Genomic DNA, 27,869 nt, shown 5'->3' with positions numbered 1-27,869 from the left:
AAATTGATACAAAGCTTCCTCTTTTGCTCTCAGCCTTCCAGATGACCACTTTTGGCAAATGAGGCTGCCAGTTTTGGAGTTGCTATGCCCTCTTTCATTTGCCCATTCACAAGAGGCTGCTTCTGGCATGCATAGCCACTGCTTTGTATCATAGTCTGCTCCTATTCTGCTGTTTGTGGGCCTACTGTGGCTGCTCTGTGGGGTGCTACCTCATCCTTTTAAAAATCATTTTACTTGTGAGTCTGTGTGCAAGCTTGCGAGTGCTTTTTTTATGGCATCTCATTATTTCTGCTAATCTTCTATCCCTGACCTTGCACGAGTACTTGCCTACAAGCTCTTCTCCCAGGAGGTCTAGTGCATCTCTTCCAAGGTGCTTCTTCCTTGTGCTTTTTTTCTCCCCTATCTTTCCAGTACTATGCATTCTGTTCATGGAAAGAACCTACCCCAGAAGAATAGCCAAATAAAAAACCCTGTTCTGCTTCTAGTCGGTAGTACCAACCGCTGAAACTGCCCACCTAGTAGGTGCTGGTGTGTAGGGGTGCATCTGGCCCATGGAGGAAGGGGGGATTATTTTCCTTAATCCAGATCCTAATCGTGGTCCCTTAGCTTCAGAGCTCATGCACCACCTACTGCCGCCTACTTGTACTGCTAGCTGCCTGCCTTATGTTCCAATAACATTCCTGTTGATAGTTCCTGCCCTTGGTTAGGCTTCCCCTTCTTGTTTTGCAAGATGGAGTCCTGCCTGAGAATTTGGATTGCCTTACCATTGATCCACGTAGGTATCCAGTTAAAATATTGCTGGTAAAAAATATTGTTGGGTAAATATTTTTTTCTCCCATATATTCTGGGACTGGAGTTTGTTTATTTAATCCTACTAGTCCTATATGTTGTGATGGCTGTTTAATATTAGATACAAATATTGTTGTTCCCAACAGTGTTGAGTAAATCAATGTAATGATGTAAAACCATCCCTGTGTGACCTCTTGGCAGTCCATTCGTAACAGTTGATCGGAAAAAAAAAGGCAAATGTAGGTGGGAGCCATGTAGAAGGTGAACAAGGGTCCCATAGAGACCATCCTTATGAATTGACATTCATCAGCCTGTTCGATGAGGACTTTGCTGAGATTCCCAGGCACTCCATGAAGGTATGGGATCAATGTATGGCGCATTCACACCAGAAAGGGGAGAGTGCAAACATGAATGATAAAGAAGACGAAAGTAATGATACTTTTTCATGATTATAGTGCCACAGGGCTCTATGTTTAGACTGTGTTCCTGATGCGAAATCATGACATTCAGAATTCTCTCCTTAATCTGGTAAAAGTGAAACTTGTGTGAGGACATTGGGGATTAAACAATTCTCATGCTGCAATTAAGAATAGGCCCGGGGGATCCTAGCCACGATTGGCAATGTGGTTCTGTGTGATTTTACCTTATTTTTCATCCCAAAACATTACTGAAGAAAATGTGTTTTTTTTAGGGGGCTCACCGTTTCCCTATGTTTTTAGCCCCCCCATATGCATATATATTTTAACAAATCAGTATTTTTTCTGTTATTTTTTTCAGTAAAAAATGCCTCGAGTAAAAGTTTTTCAGTAACATCACTGGATAACGGCTATGTCTGTTACAAAGGATCGTATTGCTTCCGGAACAAAACTTGCACAAGGCTTTATAAATCTGCATCTTATTTCGATATTCCCCAAACACGAATATTGTTCAGTCTGAATTTATTCTCTGCATCTTAATGCTTGGTTTTTAGGAAGTCATACAGTGCTTACACGGCATCAACCCTAATGGACCACTCTGATATATCATACCGCTGGCTGTGTTCTCCACCTCATTAATACTCCTCTCTGCTTCCGGTACCTTCTTAGTAAGGAAAGAACATGGCGATACTGAGCTAACGACCCATTTTATTTTTAAAATTTTTAATGTCCAGTAGGAGGATTCGGAGGACCAATTTGGTGGCAGGCACATCCTCCAACACCAAATCATTCTAGGGTGGTCTATGGACCTAGACGATTGCCGACTTCTATGCCTTCTTGGTTTTGTCTTGGGCTGCCATCATAACAATAACACCACTACTCTTGGAACACTTGGCCATTGATGCTAGGGAGATGAGAATCTGGGTGCCAAAAGAGGCTAGCAATCCCTCTGGAGACTCCAGGATTGTGGAACCCCCCCTGCCGCGTATTTTCACACAGATGAAACCAGCCATAGGCCTTCAGGTATAAGCTGGAATAGACCTAGATCATTTTTCTATGTGTAGATGAACTCCTGGGACAGTGCCAAACCTGGAGTGGTAAGGCAAAACCCACAGTTTTGATAAGGGGCTAACCATCTAAATGCAAGTCTTTAGAGTCTAGGAGCACTGAGTTAATCCTATTCTTACATCCAAAAACAGACTCTGATTCTAACCCTGGCTGAGAAGAAGTCCTGCAAGTATTTTATTCATGTTTTTATTTTATTATGGACAAATCGGTAGACTGAACTATTGTGCATTCTGAAGGCATCATGAAGCAAGACACACAACAGATTCACTTTTTTAACAAAAGGATTGATTTGTCTTAATTGTCAGGACGGAGTAAGGCCTAAACTTGCCCTTAAAGTGGGATTTCCCTACCTAAGGAAAGTAAGGATAGTCTGTGTCCATAAATTCAACACAAAAGTCTGTGTCTAAAGCCTATACTTGCCCTCACAACTAAAGATTAATAATTTCTAGGGATGTCGGCACTAAATGAAACCGTGTTCAAAATAAAATTCTGAACTTCTTCCAGCTCGGGCTTGGTTTTCAGCTTCCCCTTCTCCAAGTTCCACATAGTTCCAAGCGGTCTCCGGGTTCCCTTCCCCCAAGTTGTATGTATAGCAATTTGTAAAGCGCAGCAAAGACCTGGAGGCATCAAGGCGCTGAGTAGAGAACCCATAGAGGAAAGGGTGAACGACCTACATTTAAACAGTGTTTTTAGCTGTTTGCGAAAGCTTGTTAAAACTGGATTGCACCTCATATAGACGGGGAGGGCATTCCAAAGACACAGGGCTCACGCCGAAAAAGGCTCTGGCACCCACCCGGACACGTTGGAAGCAGGGGACCACCAGCAGAAACTGTTTGGATGATCACAGATGTCTCTTTGGTTGATACAGAGGGAGCTATGCTGGTTCATCTCCGACAGAATGAATAGCATGGTGCACCATCGTTGTCGCCAGGGGGCCCAAGGTGGCAAGGCCTCAGCGAAGCAGGACTACCGGCCATGACGTCGGGCCCCCACCCAAGCACCCCGGTGGGAGGCCGGCTGGCGAACTTCGTCTGCGTGTGGAAATCCATCTCCACCGACCGTTGGGCGCTGGATGCCCTGGCCCACGTATGAGGAGAGATTAAACGAAAGGCGAGGCCGATCGTTTGTGCTATTAAAAATGTATGTTTTTTTTAAATTTTATGCTTGTAAATATGTAATAAACTGCAGCCTTGTTTTGCCACAATAAGACGATTTTGGTTTGGCCCAGTTATTCGTACAAAGTAAGCTCAAGTTTAATTGTTTGATATGATTTGGGATGGTGGGGAGGGGGGATGGGACTCGTGGGGTCAGAACAGTACCCAACTGACTATGTTAGGGGCGCAGAAAAAACAATTTAACAAAGGCTCAGCAATTACTAATGCAAAGCGTTTCATTGTTATCACCTGGATTTGAATGCATACATTTTTAGGCAAATTAAATCGTGATGGGGTGTTAGTACTTGCATGTCAGGGGAGTGATTGGAAGGCTGGGGGACTTGCAGGAGACCGCTCATTCTCACAGTATTAAGCGTGCCCCTCCCCTACAGTCTCTGTGGTTAACCCGTCTCCCTGCATTTGAAAGTTACCTCCTCACCCCCCATGAAATGTTTGCTTAGGTGCACCCCTGTCTCCGACTGTTCTCTGGTGGTAGACTGAGCCCGCAGTCGCCTGCTGCTTCATTAAAAATAATGCCTGGAGCACGAGGGTGCCACTAATGCATTGTCAGGGTGCATTGCAGGTATAAATGAAATGCAATTTCTGCTGGCTGTTAAACTGTCGTATTTAGGGGTATAAATCGGTCAATAATTCGAGCACGAATCAGCAGGTCAGAAAATTGAGACCTCCGCTCCTAACCGGGAGTAAATGTGATTTGTTTATGAAGTGTTTACGAAGCTACTCTTTAGGGGCCCTTTGCTTAATCGACTAGTGAAATAACCCGTGATGTGATGGGTTTTAGCATAACCTGTTAAAGGGTCCACTTCCAGCGCATAGATGCATGCAGAGTAACAAGATATCTCGTGGGTCTGGTTATTCAAACAGAGCCCTCCCTTGATTACAAATATTATTTCTGGGTCCCCCAACCTACGGATTGGCCCTGCTGCCCCCGCCCCCCTTAGTCCAAAGGATGTCCAAGGGGGAGAAGGGGCAGACTCTTTAAGATATAATAAATAGATGTTCTATTGAAAGCAGTCACCTTAATCCTTTTCATATTAAAAAAATCTTTGAGGAGTCTGCTATCACCCCTGCACGCACGCACGCACGCACGCACGCACGCACGCACACATCCTTCTGGTATTCCTGGGAAGGGCAGCCGCCCAATTTAAGACCCCTCCTCTAGAGCTAATGAATTAATATTCTGAAGTTCTTTAGTCACCAGTGTAAGAGCAGGCCACTTCCCCATAGAAGCCGACATCCCCAGCACTGCATTCCGTTCAATTGCCCTAATCCGCTAGTCTTGTGTACACGGATTAGAGAAACAAAGACACAAACCGGCTGTGCAAAGAAAAGGGCAGACGCTGGCTATACGCTGGCTATTCACTGGCTTGTTGAGTGGCACTTCAAGAAATCTGAAAGTTCCTGAAGCAGCAACACATGCGTCTAGCAGCAGTGTTTCTTAGCTCGTGTTTGCCTCGTTTAGTAAAACCTACACCACAGCTTTATCAATCCTTTCAACTAGGAGAGTTTTCTACACTGGTGCCAAGAACACAATAAAGCATACCCATGTGTAAATAACCTGCAAGTGCAGATGGGTGTGGTGCTGCTGTAACCTTCCTCTCGTGTATAATGTCGCCCCTTTTTGTAAAGAAATTCCTTCTGCACGGTACTGCAAAAGATGGACACTTTTAGGAGCCTACTTTAATTTGTTGAGAAAATTATTCTCTGAACTATAGGACTTCAGGTGACAAAACGCCGTCTCCTCTTTCCCTCCGTGGGTCCATCTCCTGAAACTTGAGTAAAATTGATTAACTTCCTATTCAATACCATGAGCGTGATTACGCCAGCAACACATATTGAGTAATTTATGATAATTCAAATTGTGTCGGATTGCAAAATTAAAAATAACTTCACCTGTGATAAAACTAAATGACTACGGAGGAAATTGCCTTTCTGCCCCTTTTGGCATCTTAAAGACCTTGATTGGGAAAGGGAGCTAGGGAGGCTTTTCAGAAAGGCACTCCAGAGGGGAGGATTAATTGGGGGGGAAAACCACCACAGATGTGAATGTTGCCGATACATAGAAATCTAAATGCAAAGGAAGAATCCCCGAATTTGTGAACTGGAATTAGGCGTGGAACACAAGAAAAAGATACACAAGGTAAAAAGAGGCAGATAATGATCCTGCAGTTCCTTTAACACCAAGGTTCATAAGGGCCCTGAAAGTATCCTGTACAAGTTTTGGTAGCAGTGGGGAATTTAGGTGCCGTATTAAATCTGTGTGAGTGTTTGGTTTTCAACGCATTAAGAGATCCGAGTGCTTCAATTTGGCTGAACCCGACCATTACACATGAAGGGAAAACTTTTTTCTGGCAGGATTGGTATCTAGCTGGGGTGCATTGGATTAGTGATCTGTTCAATGGTTTGAATTGGATGACGGCTAGGGAAATACGGTTGAAGTTTGAAATTCCTACTTTTTATTTGACGGACTATCGGAAGATCAGGAAGGCGGTGGGGGAGGTGGATTTGGAAAAGAGAATCAACATAGACATGCTTGGTTGGGTGCCTGAAGTGAGTGGATGTGGCCTGGTTAGCTATGTTTATAGACTGGTTGTGTCGAACTATCGGTCTAATGATGCTTTGAGATTGGATTGGAATCGGAGAATTGGTGAGGATATTACGGAGGATGATTGGACACGTATTTGTGAGAATGTGAAATTGTGTTCTTTGAGTCTTGCTGATAGGTCTCGTCAGATAAAGATTTTGAATAGAACATACTGGACACCTGAGAGAATGATGAAAAGAGGGATAAGTGACAGCTCTGAATGTTGGGCATGTTTACATGAGGTGGGCACCTTGGAGCATATGCTGTGGGAATGCTCGAGGGTGAGAGGCTTGTGGTTTGAGTTTGACCAGATCTTTGAAAAGATTTTGGAGGAGAAGGTTCATATGGATTTTAAGACAATAGTGTTGGGTAGTGCGGATTTGTTGGATGACCTGAGTACTTCTCAGAAGAAATGGATCTTTCGAGGGGCAATGGTGGGGAAGAAACTAATTTTGAGACATTGGAAAGCATCTAACCCTATTACTATTGAGGAATGGATTTCGGAGATGCACTCTTTAGTGGATATGGAGAAGGTGCTGTATTGGAGAGATAAGAAAAGTGCATTATTTAACAAGATTTGGGGTACATTTCTTTTACTATATTAGACCAGTTTATTGATTGTTTTGTGACTCCTGGGGGGAGGGGCTTTTCTGGTGTATATAGTTCTGTTGGCTTTGTTAGGATTATCACATGATGTTATATCATGTACAAACTGTTTCTCTGTTATGAACTTTTTGAAAATAAATTTTAAAAAATACAAATAATAAATCTTCATCTTGTGCTCAGGAAGTGCAGTGGTTGCTGTGTCAATGACCAACACTGTGCTGGCTGGAGTCCTGACCAAACCTATGACCATAAGCTCACACACTGGTGTCTTCCCACTGTATGATGCCAAGGTGCCCAGCACCCTAAAGCCACTCTGAGTCAAACTCTGAGAATATTCCAGTGACATAGAAAATGATTTATTTTCAGATGCCAGATGGACAAGACCGACTAGGTGAGGCAGCACCTCAGCAGAATTGGACTGTATTTAGCTACAGATCTCTTTTTCTTGCTTCGGCATGATGGGGGTCTCTGCTTACAGAACAGATGCCTGACCACACTGCAGTAGGAAACTCCCTGTATAACTCAGATTATTTTATTACTAATAAACCAAACACATGTCTATTCGACTGGTGGTGGGGGTGTGGCGGCATTTCTCGTTTTTAGTTTCGGAGATCCTACTCAATTTCAATATTAGTTATTCTACACAAATCATGTGTCTTCATTTTTTACTTGCTGCCACATGGACAGAGCCATCTGTTCAGATATTTACAGTTTTCATAGTGATCTGCAAAAATATACAAGATCTTTCAGTCTTTGTTCCAAATGGACTCCTGATGAATGATTGCCACCAATTCTGCACTTTTTGTATTTTTATTTTATTTCCTCGCAATGTGCAAGTGTGATGTTGGAAATGCTGTTGGAGGGACAGAGCTTCCTTGTCCTTGCCCTGTCACTTCTCTGCTGGTGTTTTCTGTGTGTTTTTCCTGCATAAGAGCCCAGTTCGGACCCCTGGCAGTGCAGCACTTCATTCTTACGTTTTGGTGAACCGTACCCATGGGAAACCCTTGGGGCACTCATGGGTAGAGGTACACCCTTGTACTCCTAGTGTATGTTTTTAGGCACATGTGTGTGCGGCCCACAGGGCACGGTATGGGCTGGTGGCAGCTACATGCCGGTGTGACAGTGACACTAGGTAACCACCATTTTTGGGATACCTAGACCCTGCAATAGGAATCAATGGATTCCTACACAAAGGCGATATGGCCACTGGTGGCCGCTTGGTTTCCTTTGCCTTACCCCCTTGTTTCTCAGTCATGAGAAGCCCTGGCTCTGTTACCTTCCCCTGAATAGTTGTTTGGTGAAAGAAACTTATGTGGCTCTGGTACTGCCTCCTGTCCGACTGGTTGGAGCCTTCCCAGGGGCTGCTTGTTGTGGGTACACCCTTGGGGTGGAGTTTACTTGAATGGAGTGAGTAGTCAATATGCATTATGTGTTGTCAGTGTTTGGTTTTGGTTGTGTCATACAATGCCTGAGCCAGCCCTGACTGAAATTGGAATGAATGCAGTGTGGTGCACTGAAAGGCTGGGGAGGATCCCACTATAAACATCCTGTGTTGTGTGTCTGCTTTTTGGTGAATGTTCTGAATGTCTGTGAGCCTGATTGGGTGCTGGCTGCATGAATGTATGTGTGTGTGATTGGCTGACTGAGCCTGGCTCAGCCTGTGTGACTGGGGGGCGTTTTGTATAACAGGGGGCCTCGCTCTTGCCTTCTTGTCAGAATATGAAACAAGAAGCGAAGGTCATCTTCAGCTTGCATCCTGGAATCCAGCTGGAGGAAGAAGTCTGCGGCTGCATCCCTTCTAATCTGAAAGCTGCCTGGCTGGTTCAAGGACTGAACCAGAGAGGACCTGGATGGGCCGCCGACTTCTTCCTGTAGCGACGAGGGAACATTGTGCAACTGCTGCTCTTGGGTCCAGAGTGCCTGAACATCTTGAAGCCAAGAAGTGTATCTGTGTCACCTAGGGTCCGGAGGTGTGTTCATGACTGCTGGAAGCCAAGTTGCTGAGCATCGCCCAGAATTGGGGGTACCCTGGCATAGTGCTGCTTGGCACCTGGAGCTTCAAAAGTTCCAAATCATTGAAGAATCCTTCAAGGGGCATCCCTGCCACATCTGTCCACTTGTCCATGCAGGAGAAGGTCCAGGGACGCTGCCTGCAGTGGAGTCCCTGCCGGCAGGTTTCTTGCCCCCAAAATCCAAAGAAGACGTCAAGAGTCTCCAGACTAGTGGAGGGTCCACAGTCCAGTGGTCATGTCCAGGTCACCAAAAGCCATCCCGAGGTCCGTATTGAGCTGCTGCATTTAAGAACCAAAAGTCAGTAAATCACATAATCCCAAAACCTGCCACCTACCTCTGCCACTGCATCAGTCACCATCAAAAGCCACCCAAAGCCACCAAGGGTCTCATCAGCCAAGTCTTGTCTAGGTAAACAGCAAGTTTAATCGTCATTGGACATCCACAGCCGGTGTAACGGCACGCCAACAGAGACCATGGCGTAGTGCTGTCTTTCCGACACTGCTTGGTTCCCTTCTTCTCGACAGACATCCCAGCGACTCCTTCTTCCAAGGGCGGTGAGTTAATCCTCAAGGGGGTTCGTCGAGTAAAGCCAAGGAACTCCACCACTTCACCCGCCAAGGCACCCAAGGTACTGTGATGAGGATGAGCATCTTCCATCCTCCAGAGGTCCCAGATTTGTTTTGGATCCTGTTCTCCTGTGTCTTACCAGGTATGTTGGGGCAGTGGGATCTGTAGAAAGAGAAGCAGACTATTATTCAACATATTTGGACTGGGCTGTAATATACAAGATAAAGTACACTTTAACTTTTCATTACAGGTTGCCCATCTGTGGAGAAGGAGAATTAAATTACCCCCCCCCCCCCCCCCTGGGATTATTTCAAAAGGGGAAGGCTCTATGAATCTGGGCCCCACTATACCACTATGGAGTTTGGTACAGGGCAAAAGTCTCCAGAGGCTTTTGAGAACACTTGGTCCTGAAGAGCTGATATAGGCTCCAGGTCAGAAATGCAGCAGGATCCATGTTGCAAAGGGGCAGGGCTTAGTTGCCCTGTAAGTCCTCCCATTAACCCCCCCCCACACCTGTCACACTCCTGGAGCCAGGTAAGTGACTGACAGGGTGAGTATCCAATCTTGGGAGGGCGTGTAAGGAGGTGTGTGGGTTAGTTGGGTGAGGACAGGAGACGGAGGAGGATGTCCGCGACACTATGAGGAAAGGAAAAGCGATTGTAGTGTGAAGTATACTGTTAAGGAGGGGGTCTGTGGAGTGTTTGTGAGTAATAGAGTAGGAGTAGTCGGGAGTAAGGATAGTAAATTGGGGGGGAAAGTGAGTGAAGGAATTAGAGAGATTTTTCTTTGTATGAATTTGGCTCCTTGTCTGTGTAGTTATTTATAGACAATGCAGAGGGCTTTGAAGTTGATGCATTGCTCACTAGTAGCCAGTGTATACTTCTTGGGGCGGCTGTGAAGTAGTCTCTTCTATTAAGTCTCAGAAGTAGTCTTGCTGCTGTATTTTGGATGCATTGTAGATAAGGCATTCGGGCATTCTGCGGTATACACTATTTGCGTAGTTTATCCATGATAATACCACAGAGGTGATTGCAAGGGTTTTGTATGAGAATTTGAGGTAAGGGGGGGATACCTCTTATTAATCACTGGAGATGGAAGTATTTTTAAGCTATTGCATTAACTTGTGGTTCCAAGGTGAGACCTTTTCCGGGAAGATTCACAGATTATTTATCACTGTGTGCGGTTGGGTCCCTTGCTCGGGGGCCATGTCTGTGTTGGCTTTTTTTTCTTGTGGGGAGATTAATATTTCTGTTTTGGTTGGGTTTAGTTTGTTGTTTTCTTCCATCCATGTGATCGTTGGTAAGGCATTTATTGGGGGTGTTGGCGGTGTCATTACATTTTGTTATCTTGAAAATTAGGTGTCGTCTGCGTAGTTGTAGGCTGTCAATCCATGGGTTTGAATGAGTTTCATTTAGGGCGTCCTATAAATGTTGAAGAGGTTTCTGTAAGGGCACTAATGCCACCATTAATTGCCTAGCATTAAATACCATCATACAGCAGGCATGGCGCATACGCAAAACAGTTCATGGTGTATTTATTGATTTCACTGTAGCGCTTGATACTGTTGATAGAGTGAGGCTCTGGCTTACATTAAGCGCAGGCAGCACACCCCAAGGTCTGTTAAAGATAATTTACCTCCACGACTGTACCTGGGTGAAGGTTTGCATGGACCAAGCAGGCAGGACCACTGATTGGATTGTAACATCTAAAGGGCTTAAACAGGGGTGCATACTGGCACCCATGTTGTTTAATCTATACCTATCAGACCTAGGTAAGGAGATCACCAACTGTTCTGCGAACCCACCAAAACTGGGTGACAGGTTGGTGCTCTGGCTGGGTTGCACCGACAAGCTCGTGCTTTTACATTACACCCCCTCGGGCTTGCAGGTGTCCTTGGAACAAACCAGCACACTACCCCAAACTAAATTCTCGTCTCATAAATGCTGACAAAACAAAAATAATGGTCTTCTGCCCCAAGTGTGGGAAGGCAGTAAAGTTCAGTTGGACATTGGCAGTTGCCTTGGTCGAAGTAGTTCCAGTCAGTGCTCCAGAAAAGATTTTGAAGTGGGAGTATTTTACTCCCTATCTTTTAAAGTTGAGAGAAACGATTTTTTAGGGAGTAAGGAAATTGTCATATTCCTAATGAGTATTTTCTAAGCAAGTAAAAGGTTTTAACAGTAAAACAGAAACACAATTGTAATAAGTATCTCTTTGCACCTAGTCATTCATGCACATGAAAAGATGCATTTTTCCCTTTTTCGATAAGGCTGTAATAAGTGTTTTCTTCCTGAGGCACATCATTTACTACTATTCCAAACCTATCCACAGAGCTCTGAGGGTTTAAAGCAGAGAGTACATGCACCTTATGTGTCTGTTTCCTATTTGTTGAGTAACGTGGCCGATACTCCCCTTATCTGTAGGGCTGGTTCCAGTCTTTAAATATCTGGGCATTCATCTGGATGCAGAACTGCAGGGGACTCAGCATTTAGAAAATACAAAAATTGAAAGCCGTAATAATAACTGAAGCCCTCAAATAAGGGTGGTGGTTACTCGCTTAAAACTATTTTACAACTATACCAAGCAAATATTTTATCTGTCCTCTATGGAGCGCAGATTTGGGCCCTGTTGTTCATTAAGGAAATTGGTGAATTGGAGGCAGCCTTTTTAAAGAGACTGCTAAGACTACTAAGACTACCCACCCGCGCGTCCCTTGTAATGCTCTGTCTAGAATTTGATGTAACCTGTTTACGTGAAATTCCAGATGAGTTGTCTTATTCTGCTCTGCTGGGTCCATTACACGCGGTAATACTAACCAGAGCAAACGTCATGTCAAATTGCAGAGTAATGAAATTCTGGCTCACTGCGAAAAGGTGGCTTGACATGGCATCAGATGAAGCACTTAGTTGGCTGCTTGGGGAAAAAGGACATGAAGCACATTCTGTTAAGCACAGTGTAATGGGCAAGTAAACGGTCAACCTGGTAACCAAGAGCCACGCATCAAGATTCATGGAATACATCTTAGACCAAGACAAAGTACCAAAGTATATTTTCAGCTTCCAAGGTAATCTTTTTGGTATGGGAATACCTGAAAGTCAAATTAAACACCAAAAAGACGAACAAGATAGTCGGGGCCTGGTTTAACACACCAGCTGACCGTAGGCTTTTCCGTTTGTGTGGGGTGCATGTGTGGAGTCTACAAGTCATCTTTTAATGTTTTGTGAGGCTCGCTAAGAGGTGCTGGAATACAGGCAACGACATCGGCAGAAGATCTATGGTACACGTTCATGAGTGGCAATCAGGAGGCGTGCATTTATCATTTTATAATTCTTTGGAGGAAAATGGTCTCCATTTAGCTGTTTTATCATCAGGAAATGGACTGTGCAATTGTAATGTTTTGGATTTGTTATGTCCTATTTTAAGTCTGCTTGTCCGAGTACATTAAATACATTTTAAAAAAGTTGAAGAGGAGTGGGGAGAGGCGTCATACTTGTACAACACAGGTGATATTTTTTTGTGTTCGATGTGTATGACGGAATGTGTAGTCTTACTATCCGCTCTGCGAGGAAAGATTTCAGCCATTGTAGTGTGGATCTTTTAATACTGGATTACTCCAGTCTCTTGATTAGGATTGTGTGTTTGATTGCATTGAAGGGAGCTGATATGTCCATTAGTACGAGGGCCGATTGGGACATGTGGGCGTTCATTTTTGGGTCATCCCATATTGTAAAGGAGTGCTGATTCTGTTCCTCTCGTGGGTTTGAAGCCAACCTGGGATTAGTCCAGTATTCAGTTGCTTTCTATATGATTCAGTCTTTTTTTGAACATGTGTTTCTATAAGATGTTTGCTGGGAACGGTAGGTTTGATGAGGGTCTGTAGTTAGTAGGGTCATCTGTATTTCCTGTTTTATTTTTTAAGAGCGGTATGATGTATGCTGATTTGAATGATTTTGGTACTGTTCCTGTATTTAGGGAAAGATTATTTAGTAGTCTGGTGTAGAGGGCTGGTGTTTTGTAGGCAAGTAGCTTTTTTTATAGATATCCGGTGGCCATGGCTCGCTGTGAGATCTGGCTACGTTGGTATCTTATAGTTTGACGAAGATTTCCTCGCTTATAGGTTTAAACCGCCCAAGTCTTGTGTTGGTTGTTGCGGGGGATGAGGGGCTGATTTCTGTGAGGAAGTTGTTTGTAGTCCTACGGGATGCGCTGTTAGGGAGAATTATCTTATAAGGCTAATTTCCCAAACCTAGTGAGTCCCCCAGCAGCTTTGCTGGATTTTTGTTTCTCCTGCTAAGAGTGAGACTCTTTTACTCCCACTCTTAGGCATGATTTGAGGTATGTCTTTGACTTGTTATGTGCTTATGGGCTATGGGGTTTTCTTTTTACTACGTAGGGTATCATCTGTTTTTCTGTTTGTGTGGTACACAGCACCCTCAGTGCAGTACCACAGGGGTGTCACAGTGAGCCCCAAACATAGACTCCATACCCTGGGACTGACTACTGTGTCCCAGGGCATGTAAATCACCATTGGCTTTACTAGTCCAAAATTGTGAACAGAACCAGTACAAACCATCATATTGTGGAAGTACTGGTAAGGGGTAATTCGATTGCCCCTGGGTCTGTTTTCGAGGGGGCACTGTCCCATCCCCCCTCGTCGAGTTTCTGGCTGGTGGCAGTGGTTACCACACGAAATATTCCACCGGAATATTCTCTATGGGATTTCCCTATTGATTTTAAACGCACCACTTTTTGGTGCAATGTTAAAAATACCGCCCGTTTATTTATTTAATATTAAATCACTGGTTGGGTCTTTTTGCCAGAACTCTATTCTAAAATGGCGTTTGTGTCCGTCTCTGTAACTCTGACCAAGGTCGAGCCCTTTGTTCCACTTTTTGGCAGGCTTCTCCACAGAAGCCCTCCAAATGGTGCCACACTGTCTGGGTTCCACAGGAAGGGTGGAGGGGGGGGGATTGGCACCCTGGACTGCATTGCCTTAGCAACCCAAGTCACACTCTACTTTGATTGGCCCAGTGGTGAGCTGGCCCGGTTCACCACTTAGCATGTGTGATTGACAGCTAGGCTGATGAATGGCGGTTTTTCTGCATAAAAGCAGAGCCTTTGGGACTGGAACTTCAGAAGTCGCCACAGGACCTAAGAATCCGAAGAGGGAAGAAGCTGAGCCACCTGCAACAACGACACCACCGGTGAAGCCCTACTGCAACTACCTCACCACTTTCCCGACGACAAGAGAAGATCTTCTGCTGGACGAGTCTTCTCCCTCTGAGCTGGTGGGATCAACCAGTTCGCCCTTTTCGCCTTCCAAAGACGTCTCTTGGTCGAATCGCCCGTGCCAAGCACCCAGGCGGCCAGATAGCCAAGCTCACCACTTTTGACCGCGAATAAAAGGACAGCACCTTTTAATCTGGAACTCTGTGGCTGGTTTCATCCCTGTGCAGTGCACCAACTCCCTGTTCCCTCCTCGACGAGATCTTCTCTTCCCCTGGTCGGAACCACGAACTTCAACCACTGCCAGGAACAACTGCCCCCGCTGGAGCTTCCTTCCTCTTTAAGGTACTGTGTCCTGCCTAGCCTCCCTTTCTACAGATTGCTAAAGGTGACCCTTAAATCTTTGGCTTCTATACTGGGTTGGCTCCAGACCTTCTAACTATATCTTTTGAATCACCCCCAACCTCTTTTGAACACTCTGCAAAGACTTTTAGTGCACTTTTAACCGTGTGATCCTGGGCACATTTTGCTTTGCTCCATTTAAAGTGGGCCTGGCCTATGAACTTTGGCTCTACAGTATAACCTGCCTTTCTCCCCTTGCTCTGAACTCTTAAAAGTGTTGGGAACTGTTCTACTTTTATGTTCTGCCTTTTTCTCTTCCTTTAACTACATTATCAGAGTGCCATCTTGGTTAAGCGCTCACATCTGTTCTAACAAAGTAGTGTTTTAACCCTGACTTGTCTGATAACTATTAAGGGAGGTGTGTATGCTTTACCTGACTGTGTTTTAACTTGCTTTTGATTGATACTAGTGCTAGTATATGCCATAAAGTGTGTTTTAAATAAATAATTATATACTTTTTATACAAAACTCTGGTCAGTGTTTGTTTGCTCTACTGTGTTTTGGCCCGATTGTGTATACTCTATATACTGCCCTACTCTTCTTGAGAGAAGTCTGACTGCTCAGCCACAGCTACCAGGTAAATCTGGGTGGTGCAGACTGCTACCAATTGTGTTTACTGCTTACTCCTGTAGTCTTAATCTTTTTGCAGTGTTCCCCACGGGAACTGCACAGGATTCTGCCTAACACGCGCCAATTAAATACCGGCGGCAGCCATGCCTGTATTACAGGCACGGCTACCGCCAGCCTCGTAATGAGGCCCATTGTGTATTTATTTTATCTTCTAGGAAGGCACCTGCTGTCTGGAGAGCAACATCATGCCCATGAGAAAATATTCCCTTGCAATAATTAACTGGACTTTGCCATCCCTTTCCATCCTGACCTTCGTTCCATGAGCTTCTCTACCTAACAGTGAAAATAAAATTCAATTAAAAGGATACTGTGACCTTTAACTAAACTATAATATTCTGCAACTTTCGACACTGACAGGGTCCAATATGGCCACCCTGTGGCTCTCTGCAGCAACTAAGAATGCTTCTTGATACAGTTTAACCTACATATTAAAACCAAGCCCCACCTACCTGCCCTTTACCTAATACTATAGGTGTACTGACCCAGGTTCCATCTAAAACTACCCCTCTGCATTTTGTTTCTGCACAGCCCCCAACCTAACAGCTCCCAGATTTGTGTCATAACTATATGTATATTTTAATTATCCTGTGACATCACCAAACCATTTAACCACTGCGTTACTACCCAAGCCAAGGCCTTGCTAAAGTAGTTTTCGTTGCTTGTACTTGCGACCCCCCCCTTCTGCTATACTGGATTTGCATCTTTACAGGATCTTTAGTTTGTGTAGGGGGCATTGGTAGTCATTTAGTGAATTCGGCTAGGTAGTTATTGTTTGGTGGGGTTGTCTTTTTTTTTTTTGTTGTTGTTTTTCTGTTTTCCTTCCTCCATTCATTTGTCCTTCCTATATCTATTATCATTATTATTAGGATGTTTATTGAGCGTGGTACTAGCTTCGGGAAGCAACAGAGCGCTTTACAATCCTAGGTTGAAGAACAAGGTTAGGGAGCAGGGAAACGGGGGTGGGAGGGCATTTGTCAGCAATGGGGGTCTACAAGTAGTGGTGGTTGTTGGTCAGTGGTCTATTGATGTTGTGGCTGTGCGTCAATCTTTTCCTCTGGTAAGCTCCCTGGTTCGCTAGTTCCCAGATGTTGGTAGGGCCTGTTGGTTCTAATGACGCTGGTTATGACTTGTTGAAGATATACAAAAACTTAGTCAACCATTTTTCGGGCTAATACAGTGACAAATGATTCTGTGGTTATAGGGTCATGGTACAGGAGGCTGAAGTTTGTCAGGGCTTCATTCACTCTTGCTATGGGGCAAAAGCCCTTCTGTGGTGAATCTTGGTCTCTGGAGTTTTGTGGGGTTAGTAGATCTGTTTCAGAAGCGGTTTGAGTTTGTGTGTGAGGTTGGTTTCCAGGGACACATGACTGTTGCTATGACAGCCAAAGTCACTGCAGTGCAGGGACTTCATTTAAATCTGCACCTCTGTCCCTAAACCACAAAATTCTGAGAGTTTCTATCTTGGTGGCAGAGTTTAGGGTATGGTGGCGAGTATTTCTCATACTTATTATAGCCACATCTGATTGGTATCCTACATGTGCCAACACTATGAGCCCAGGCTGGCTGTGGACATGCCGTGTGTATTCCCACCAGAATGGCTGTTTCTGCTGCATCCAGTAGTACTGTAACCATGGTAGCGGCCACTTTCATACTTTGAGGTAGGGTAACCCCTCCGACAAGACAACCTCCCAGCAGGAGTTGTCCTGGGAAACTGGAATCAAAGGGCACACCTTGCACAAAAGGACTAGCCTCACACCCAGATGTTGGATGCCAAATGGCCTTTGATACTGTGGGCATGAAAAGCGGCCAGGATTAGCGTAGATCTAGAGATCTCAGCACAGTTAGGAAAATATTCCACCATGTCTTTTCTATCTGTATCCCTTCCTCCTTTCCTTGCTTGCTTCCTTCCCTCCTTCCTTTCTCTTGCTTCATTCCTGTCTTGCCTTTTTCCTTCCTTCATTGCTTTGCCTTCCTTGCTTCCTTTCTTTTCCGTCTTTCCTTCCTTTTGCTTTGTTCCTTTCTCTTCTTTCCATCCTTCCTTTGTCTTGCTTCTTTCCATCCTTCCTTCTTTTCGCTTGCTTTCTTTCTCTTGCTTCCTTCCATTTCCTTTAGCACAGAGCAGGTTGGGTACTATGTCAGAAGACAAATCCCACTTGTCAGAAGGCAAAGGATTGGACCCCTTTAAGCAGGTTTGCTTTTGTGCAATCTCATCTGGACGTTTGCCATTTATTCTAGGGGGTCTCCCACTCCTTACTGGATTCATCTTTGTACTTCAAGACTAAATTGTTTTCACTGCTGGGAGAGCAGTCCTTTCCAGAGTTCTCACAGTAGTTGAAACTGTGTCCATTTCGCTGGTTCCCAGACCACAGGGACCCTTTAGCAAGGATTCCTAGGAACTGTAGTTTTCTCAGTATGTCTCTTACAGGGAGTTCAACTGCATCTCCTCAAGAATACCAAGCTATCGGGATCCCTCACCAACCACACTCTGGGAAGGAAGCACATCAGGGAACAGTCAGGCTAGTCCAGTTCTGGTAGCTCACTTTGCCCACTTAAGAGGATGGGGATTTTGGACAACTTTCCACAACAGCCATTTCTGATTTTGTTTTTCCTGACTGAAAATATGCAGGTAGCCTTCAGTTGCTGTAAGTCTGAAGAGTGGTAAGGGGGGCCAGACTCTTTGTTAGCCAACTCAACGACTCAATTTCATTTTGAACAGAGCCTGTTGAAAGTTGTCCACACATTTGTATATACAAATATATTATTTAGTGCACATATGCATTAGTCAAAAACACTAGTAAATAAAGATTATATGATATTCACATACAGCACAGTTTGGTAACTCAAAAAGGACTATACACCACTACATAGTTAAATAGGCCTTTATACTGTCATAATACCTACAATGGGGGGCAAGGTTTTCGCACTAATTACAGGCTTTATAACTTCATAAATGACCACAATACTTCCTGAATCACTTAAGAGGTTCTGCCATAACGTGTGCAGTGTCCATGTGTGTTATAGGTTACTTTAGTGGTAAAGGTATAAAGGGAGAATTCTCAAACACCTAAGGCTCGACTGTTTTTATAATGGAACTCAATGGCCTTGAAGTTGCTTGAAAAACAGTTCAAAGGTCATACTCTGCAGAGTTGGAGCCCAATTCAGTTTCTAAGTTAAGTATTCGAAAGTCAAGGTTCATGTACAGGAAAATGCAGGCCATCAGTACTTGGTATCAAAAGGGACCCCATACAGGGCTCTTGTACACCGGGACCACAACCTTGGGCAAGGGAAGGATGGGACAGGCGGACCTTGCATCTTAATGGTTTTCAATGCGGACAGGGGGGCTTTTGAAATATAAGCAATCTAACCCACGGGAGTCCAAACAGAAATACTAACCTTTCCATAGTACAGAGTACTGTTTGGGGCCACTAGGGTTCAAGGGATGGAGCCCCCAGTTCAGGGCCACCCTATATGAAGAGAAAGCAGGGCTTCACAGAGCATTCTTTGGCTTTTATCTTGCTGGAGGCAGCCACGGTCCTCCAGTGTTTCTCTGGCGTGCCTTCAGATTCCTGGATCCCCTGGTCCACTCCCAAAAATTGAGACCTACCCTCTACTGTATCCTAAATGCCAGCTAAAGTGGGACTGCACCCAACCAGTAGTAAGGACCTACAACACTGAAAAAGGCAGGGGACAAGCAGCTGCTCATCAAAATGATATCCTAGTTGGAATCGGAGTTAGACAGCCCTTCTCCCCTTTCCTGCTTGCACTGGTACTAGCAAGGCCCAAGGACACTTTAGGTGTTCTCGCATAAATTCCATAAAGGTTCATGCCCCAACAGGGTCATATCTGAGATGAGTGGATTATAAAAAGGATCTAAGACATAGCTTGTCAGCCCAGAAAGAGCACAGATGGCTGTTCTGAACACATTAAAAAGGTAACAAACATTACTTTGGGGGAAAGAAGAACACTGCTTAAAATGGTTTGTAGTGGCAATTAAAATGTGAAGGTGAAGTAAATGGGAGAGTTCTCCTAAAAGACAAGTAATTTAAAGGGCTACCCTATGCACACCTAATAATGAGTTCAGCAGGTGAGCGAGGCTAAAAAGGCCTAATTCACGCCTATAACTAGTCAGTCCAAAACCATAGTAGATATGCTGATGGGTCCCATTTAATCAATGGGGGAACATTTCAAAAAGAAAATAAATCTTTACTGACCGTGTCACTAAAGAGGGAGTCTCTGTGGAAACCTAAAACACCTGCATTTGTTCTTTGGCTGAGGAGTGTAGAAAAAGCGTGACTACAACTTACAACTGAATCAGTGTTGGTTACTCTTCAGGAGATATGTTTCTTGTAAAGCTTACCCATCTGGTGTTTCTCGCTTGATATAAATCCACACTGCCATCCGCTTGAGTTAACGTTTCCCCTTCACATTAATCCGAGCCCTAGTGAAATGGCGATCTCATCAACCTCAATTCTCTTTGCTCCAATCGTAGGATTGTTCTTACCGAGGCCAAAGCTACTTTCTACATTTAGTACCATGCAGCAGCCTCTAACACCTCTTTGTAGTAAAGCATTGTACCATACCCCGAACCCTGAGGTGCCAGCAACTCCGGCCAAAATGCGATGCAATCAAAAACTTTTTTTGAAGAAGGAAAATAGACAAAATCCGCCCGATCATCAAATCAACCTCCCACAACCTTGCCCCCATCTCTACACTCCAGTTTCCTAATCTGACAATATCATCCCAGTCTCCGTCATTAAACAATTGAAGGGCCACATTCAACGCGTTCCTCTGCACTCTTCCTGCCTCCCTCACACATGGGTCATTCCCAGACACCCTCAAGACTGGTCTTTTGAAAAGAAAAATACCCTACACCCAGACTACTTGGCCAACTACTGCTCCATTATGTACCTCCCATTTTTTAGCAAAATCTTTAAAAAAGTAGTCTCTATGCAAATCCTCCCAACATTGAACAGCTTCACCCACTAAACAGTCATGGTTCCACCCCTAGTGTAATTTCAAGGCGGCCACTATCCAGTGGGTGGATGATGCCCCCCAAATCATGGATAGGGGCGACCCATGCCTCCTCGGCCCGCTTGGCTGCATTCAACAAAAACAACCACTGCATCTTCTCCCTCCTCGCAGGCAGGATGGGATTCTCTGGTACTGTCCTGTATTGGTTTATTACTTACCTCTCGGGCAGATGCCAGTCAGTCCAGATTAACATGGTGTATTCTAACTGACTCCCTGTCTCTTGGTGAGTACCCCTAGTCTCCATCTTCTCACTGAGGCTTTTTTTTCTTAACTTGTTTATTTTTTAACAGCGCACAGGAGCAAGCATGATAAACTTACATTTGTTACAGACAACGTGTGACATTTGAAAAGCCCCCCTCCCCCTAACCCCTATGTCTACAGAAGGCATTGTTCCAGGGCCTCATTCCGTTCCGCTAGGCAGCGAGCTGTCCCTCATAGAATGGAGAGCGTTCGCGATCAGGCGCGGCTTAAAAGTAAGCGCTGTATATTTCTGGTCATAGTCTAGGACCGGGCCCCAGACGTCCAAGAAACGATAGTCTGCCCGCCTTAGCTGCCGTGACCTTTCAGCTATTGGGATGTCCCAGAGTTTGATCCACCATAGGGGCATGAGGGGGCCTTCCGCAGTTTTCCAGGTGCGGGCTACCGTGATTTTGGTGACCAGCAAGAGTTGGGTGGTCAGCAAAACTTAACACAGAATCTCTGGGCACATGCATCAAAGATCCCAATATAGCCATCCACCAATACGTGTAAGACACTCAGTTTTACCTGAGTAAAAAGGCCACATGACATCAGTAATTTCCGATTACCAAGCTATCAACCAGTCCATGATGTCAACTGCTTACCGCACACATAACCCATCCAAAATCAAATTCGTACTCCTCTGTGCCCCACTAAACAACAACTTGTACAACAATGGCTCAGTGATATGCTCCTAGAAGGATTTGATCCACTGCTTTCGGGTTCAGCTAAATCCTTGGGTTGTTACCATTGACGGCAGCCTGTCCTTCCATATACCCATAGCCAAGAAGGCCCAAACAGCCTGGCTCTGAATCTCCACCATTTGCAAAATCAAACCCTTCATCCATCCGCAGGACCATATGAAACCATAGGATAGTCATTGGGTTCGACTTGCCCCACCTCGTCTGGTGGAGACTCTTCCTGGTCATTGTTCTTTTTCTTGACTTTTTATGCTGCTGTACATCTGCAGCAGATGCCTGCTTGCACCTTTTTTGCTGAAACCACATTTTCAGATAAGTGGCATTAATGATTTCTAGACTCCAAACCTTCCGCTGACAACTTTGCTCTGTAAGTGGGAGGTTTAACCCCCACCACGTCCTCATCCACCAAATCTGACTTGGTGAAATCTAGGAGACACTACTTCTGCAAAACAGACTAGAGGCTTGGCTCCCTCTCGGGGATATTAGCTCTCAATGTTGGAGCCTAGTGTTTAGTGGATGACTTCCTTTTTAGAGTCTGTTTTTGTTTTGTTTTTTGCTCCTAGAATTTTCCTTATTTTGGCTTGACTGGGAACAGTTTGTGTTTCTGTGCGGCGCCAGTTCAACCACGCTCGACGTTTGGCCCGAGTCAGACTACAGTTTGGGTGTAAATCCCGATTGCTAGCACTCCCTTTATTCCCTTTTACATGAGTTGTGTACTATTTTCCTTGCTAATGGCATTAGGGGCTGCAATAAAATAAAACCTGGGGACTGCATTAATGGGGAGCCTTAGGTCTCAACAAAATATGTATTTGTATTGATTTGCACAGAAATTACATTGAATGTCTTTCTTGCAGGTCTTCCACAAGGCCAGAAGTAGCCAGCATAGATCCTCTGGATTTAGATGAACGGCAGTGCTCCCAAAAGGCGTTTGTGCAGGCACGTTCTTCGCAACCGACACGTCTTACAAGTATCATCTTTGCAGAAGACATATGTAAGTCTAAATCTTCGATAAACTAATTCTCTTTGAACTACAGTACTGCCTTACAGCGTCCATTATAAAGTACATTCACACTTGTGCAATCCTACTGCTGTTAAGACCCTGCTTGTATCCTAGAAGAGCCTGGCTAGGTTGACAATAATACATACCACACACTACTTGGGATTCACCAGGCGACCTGATTCTGTACAGACATACCTACTGGCCATTAACTCTGTATTTGGGCATTTTAGAGAGAGCCCTTGTTTCATTTATGTGAGCCCTGATACCATGCAGCTGCTTGATCTCCTTCTCATTGTCTTATTTTGATCCCTGTATCTATACAGAATTACTGGAATTGTGCAGAAAATGTTCTCAAGACTTAAGTGCTAATTAAAGTGCATATTTCTAATGCTGTAAAACACATAATGCTTAAATTACACGATTTAATATTATTTGATCTTCAGGCATTCAAACTGCGCTTTATCTTGGGTGACCTGGGAATGGTAGTTGTATGTCCAAAACACTATATTGTGCCATACCATCCGTTTACTCTTTCATTTTATTATTTGTATAGCGCTACAACCAAAGCCCGGAGGCACTGGAGAGCAAACATAACAAATAAGAGAAAACCAGGCAGATGAACAGCTAGCATGTAAAGAGCAACACAAGGAGTTAAAGCAAAAAGCACAGTCTTTAAACTGTGGTGGAAGCAAGCAGAGGAAATGCAGCCCCTCCAATCAGGGGGAAGGGCATTCCAGCAATGTAATGAAATGCTCCCTGATTTACCATAATCAATTTAACGCTGGGTAATCACAGCAGATAGATGACTATTAGACCGCAGTAATCAAGATAATCTGTTTGAGAGTTAAGCTGGACTAAGGGACTCTGTGTCGAGGAAAGCAGCCGAAAGGTGATCCTGGCGTCAACTGGAAGCCAGTGTAGCGCTCTCCTAGCTTCAGAGATGGCTCTTTTTTCCTAGGCCTTCTACGGCCCAAACCACACTGTTTTGAACGGTCTGAAGTTTGGAAGTGCTCCCTTCCCGATGCACATCAAGACGCTAGCATAGTAGTCTATTTTAGAGCCAATAATGGCTCTTGCCATAGTCTCGCGATTGTTGTGGGACACAAAAGGTCTTAGTCAACAACTTATTAAAATAAGATGACGCACAGACAAGGCTGTTGACATGTGTCTTCTGTGAGGGGTCCGAAATGAAAGCCAGACATCAAGTTATGTTTTTGGTTAAAGACTTTTATTCAACTTAAATGGGTTGGGAAAATGGACACTATTCTAAAGAGGAGTTTCCCTTACCTAGAACCATAAACTAAGGATCTGTCTTTGTCAGGATGCCATAAATCAAAAGCCGACCTTGTGTCCAAACGTTGTATCCTGACCATCACACTATAAACAAAATGGTAAAGTGAAAAGGGAAATGTCTAACCTGGTATTTGCAAAAATGTTTTCTTAAACAGAATGGCTCCAACTGTCTCCAAAATGGAAAAGACCTTAGTTCCACAGGGTGATTCCCTTGCCCTGGATTATTTACTGGTATCACAAATGTCTATGGATCTAACATTTCTTGGCGTCTTTCTTGGCCCATAACAATCCTGTTAGATATGTTCAGTCTTGTAAGTTTTTCTATAACAAAGTTTGTTCGTTTAACACAAGTACCTTCCTTGTTTAACAAACCCTGTTTCTGTTTCACACTCCTTGTAGGTTTGCAATATGCATGGAATACTCTCCTGCCAGCACTTCGCTTTTTGTACTTTAAACTGCCTGGTGTATGCTTGGCAGGACTTCATATATCATAGTTCCTCTTTACTTCCAAGTAGAATATAACTTGCTTAGCTTTTGTATATCTATTTGTTTCAAAGTTCTTTTAAGCTTTCCCACATTTGCATTCACTTCTTATTGGGGTACGGGTTGGTACTATGCCCTTTCAATTCAGAAACAATCTTCTTATTATTTCACTTTCCGTGACTTCACAATGTTCAAATTCTCGTTGTCGCGGTCGCCGAAACGCCCCGGGGCCCCACTCTGCTCAGGCTGATTCACCAGCTCTCTGTAGCGTCTTTGCTCTTGCTTGCTCTTATGCAGTGTACCTTTGCGCCTGCTTCCCTGTCATGATTCCTGCCCCTCATGTCCCCAGCCCTCCAAGATGTCAGGCTGGAGCCAGGCCACGATCACCTACATGGCCCTCAAGGGCCTCTCCATCCCTCCAAAGACCCATTTGGAGTCAGACTTGGCGCTTGTGGCACCAGACTCACTCACTTCCATAGGATAACATTGGGGATTGGACTTGTAGTGCATTGATGGGGACAAGATGGATGCCCCCACATATTTCGGTTCCCAGAACTGCATGTGCGGTCTAGTCTTTTGGGTGTGGTTCAGCCCAGAGACACCTGGGATACCCAGAGACTATTTAAGGCACACCCAGGCTGAGAAACATGTTTTGCGTTTTCTGCACCTGCAGCGTGACACTCGCCATGTTCGGGTCGGTCTTCAGTAGGCCTGCATCTTTCTTCTGCGCTCAGCTCCTGCAAGAACACCGTTAGGAACAGCCTTACCTTGCGGCGCTTCTGCCCATCAGTTATCGCTCCTTCTGTTCTGCGGGCATCTTCAGCGGTGTCATTCCCATCCCGGCACTAGTAAGGCATTAGTAAGCATTATGCAAATCTTTGCTTATTTTTAAATACTGTACGAGCTTCAAACGCTTACCTGAATCCCAGCCGCTCTGGGGGAACTGTGGCTCTGTAACTTCTCATCCATCTGCAAGAGGGAAAAGACGCTCCAGGTTAGCGTGGAAACATCTAGAGGCGGCGCATACCGCTCTTGCCCACCGCATTTGTTATTCATAACCGGCATCCACGCAGAAAACATTGCGGCACCTAAAAGACACAGAAAAATAACTCTGTTCAATGCAAATATGAAAGGAGTGCATCGCGCATTGCGCTCTCACTGACCTTCAGCGCTACTCATCTCAGCAGCACGCCACCATCTCCAGACGCCGGCCATCATCTAGGGAAGGAAAGGAACGAAGTTAGAGAACTGTTCAAAAGACTCATTATACTTACCTGTCAGACTCTTGCCAGTGAAGTAACTAGGCAGCAATGAGCCGAGCCCGCATCCATCAACGCGCCCCTGCGCTGATGACAGGACGGAGAGCACACTATCCAAGAAAACAAGGTGAGCTGTGGATCAAAGGGAAGGGTTGGACCCCGGGGAAGAAGGGGTTCAAGCACACAGAGACAATAGGGAGTTAAACTCTACCAATCCTGTGTTTCAGGCCCAGTCTCCAGTCGAGTAGACTCCAGGGAAGGGTTCGAGGTCGTAAGAGGTCCGAACAGGCTGAGTGAGGTCCCTGTGGATACCAGGTGAGCATTACATTCCCACTCTGGTCAGCTCCAACGTCTCTTCAGCATCACTCGCGGCTCCGCTCCTGCACACTGGCTTCTCTTCGGCTCCCGGTAAGAACAACACCGCTTCTCCCGGCTGCCGGACCCCCAGGAATCCTCTTGTGGTTCCTGGCGTCTCCACGGCATGCCTTTCATGCACCATGTTACTTTCCTTCTCTGCTAGCGAGCTCCTTTGCTCCACCAGCTTCCATACACTGGCCTTAATCTCTGGTGCCCCTTCATCACATGGAGCTCTGCTATGGAACCCTGGCTGACTTCATTTTGGGGTCTGTGAAATATGCTGCTTCTGCTCTCCATTTAACATTTTGACCCCATCTACAACCATTACCCAAACCCAAATCACCTGGAAGTACGCACATGCTTAAGCAGCCTCTCTATCCTTGCCTTGTATCAGCACACACCCAGCATTTGTTACTGTACAACGCCAACTACGTCTACATCTGGAGTTCTATTTATTGGGTATATTGCCTCCAGCATATTCACCTAGGATGGACAAATTCTTAATAGTGGAACTCCCAAATCAATCTTTAAGGAGTTTATCGATTTAGTATAATGTGCACTCGCCAGTAACCATTGGCTAATGATATTTTACTTCTGGCAAGTAAGAAATTGTGTGCAGTGTGTATGCTTACAATTTTTTTTATTGCCTTTTTGTTTAAACCTTTTCAAATGTATATGCACAGACATAAATACATAGTTAGCGAAAAACAAATATAGAGAATCATATCATAAAATACTCATTAGCTCTTGAGAATAAAATACTTAAAGACAATAGTACTAGTTTAAAGAAAAAAGGAGAGAAAAAGAGCAAACAGTACCAGATAGAATACTAAAGAATCAGTAATCCAGAATATTTAGCAGTAGAATTAAGTTCAGTCGGTATAATCAACATCTAGTCGGAGCAAAATGAGCGCATTAAGATTTAACAGTACATTGAGACACAATCGATATAATAAGCACAAACTCAATACATAAGAATAGCAAGACCTGAATAGTACTAGGGTAGTTGATTTAGGGTAGTTTAGCTTAGCTTAACAAGGCCTAATCCGTAAAACAATCAGCAAGGTACAGAATGGAAACGGGCATCTTAATTTTACAGACTCTACAGGTTCAGGCTTTTACTAAAACCCGATAGAGCCAACCCCTCGTGAGTGGTATATGTTTGCAATTGAGGTGGAGAGTGATGTCTCTGTGGCTGGCTACTTGAACCTTTGCATCCTGGTGTACTATTATCCCATTCACGAAAGTCCGATGAAATCCCTCTCGGGAGCAGTCTTTGCAATGTCTTAAAATATACCTTCCCAAGGCATTTTCCCGAGAACACGTGGGACAGGCCAGATTCCCACCTCTGCTGTAGAAGCTTATTTTGGTAATTGATGACTTAACCACTACCGCCGTATTGCTGATCTAGCTGGAAAGAAAAATCATGCAGGCAGTAGGCATCCAATTCCAAGAATGGCACAAACATCTGTCACCTACCAATCTGTGTTCCGGTCACAATGAAGCATCGAAGCAACAGTACTGAAGAAGCAACATAAGGTCATCAATGAATTCCTTTTCACCTCCAATAATGGCGACCCTATCTGCTGGTCCTACTGAAACTCTGCCTTCTACAATGCTGTGAACCATATTTCAGTAGTAAGCCCCCTCTCTTCACGCATGAAATTCAATGGTGCATCTCAAACCTATCTGATCCGCACCAACTCCTACACATGGGCAGCTCCAAATTGCACCATCTATCAGTGTCCTGGAGTCTGTCGGGATTCTATCCTTTCCCTAATTTGAGTATAACCTGTATATGGAACCCATATAAGAATCACTGACCTGACCTTGTATCAACATCGATCTGCATGCCAACAACACTCCACAGCATTTAGATTGCAACAATTAAAGAGCTTCCACAACTCCAAGCGTGCCAAATGCTCTTCTAGAACTACATTTTGGGTGTCTTATCTGATGCAGCGAGACCCCTTCAGACCTGTCACTCCACCTGTGCGAAATACCTGTATTTGTAATCGATAGTGAGCATTCCGAA

The 27,869-nt window shown here is 44.6% G+C and overlaps 1 protein-coding gene across 1 annotated transcript in view; it reads left to right on the top strand.

Moving 5' to 3' along the window:
* The window catches only part of NUP210 (nucleoporin 210), a 1,233,892-nt gene that overhangs the window by 85,041 nt on the left and 1,120,982 nt on the right, over positions 1-27,869 (top strand). Inside the window, exon 2 of the mRNA XM_069643978.1 lies at positions 22,297-22,433. Coding sequence (XP_069500079.1) covers positions 22,297-22,433 — 137 coding nt within the window. The remainder of the gene's footprint in view (positions 1-22,296; positions 22,434-27,869) is intronic.

The sequence above is a fragment of the Ambystoma mexicanum genome, chromosome 2p (assembly GCF_040938575.1).
Source record: "Ambystoma mexicanum isolate Mex_15411 chromosome 2p, UKY_AmexF1_1, whole genome shotgun sequence".
NCBI lineage: Eukaryota > Metazoa > Chordata > Amphibia > Caudata > Ambystomatidae > Ambystoma > Ambystoma mexicanum.
The sequence above is the reverse complement of the archived record's forward strand: the minus strand, read 5'-3'. Positions and strand labels throughout refer to the sequence as shown.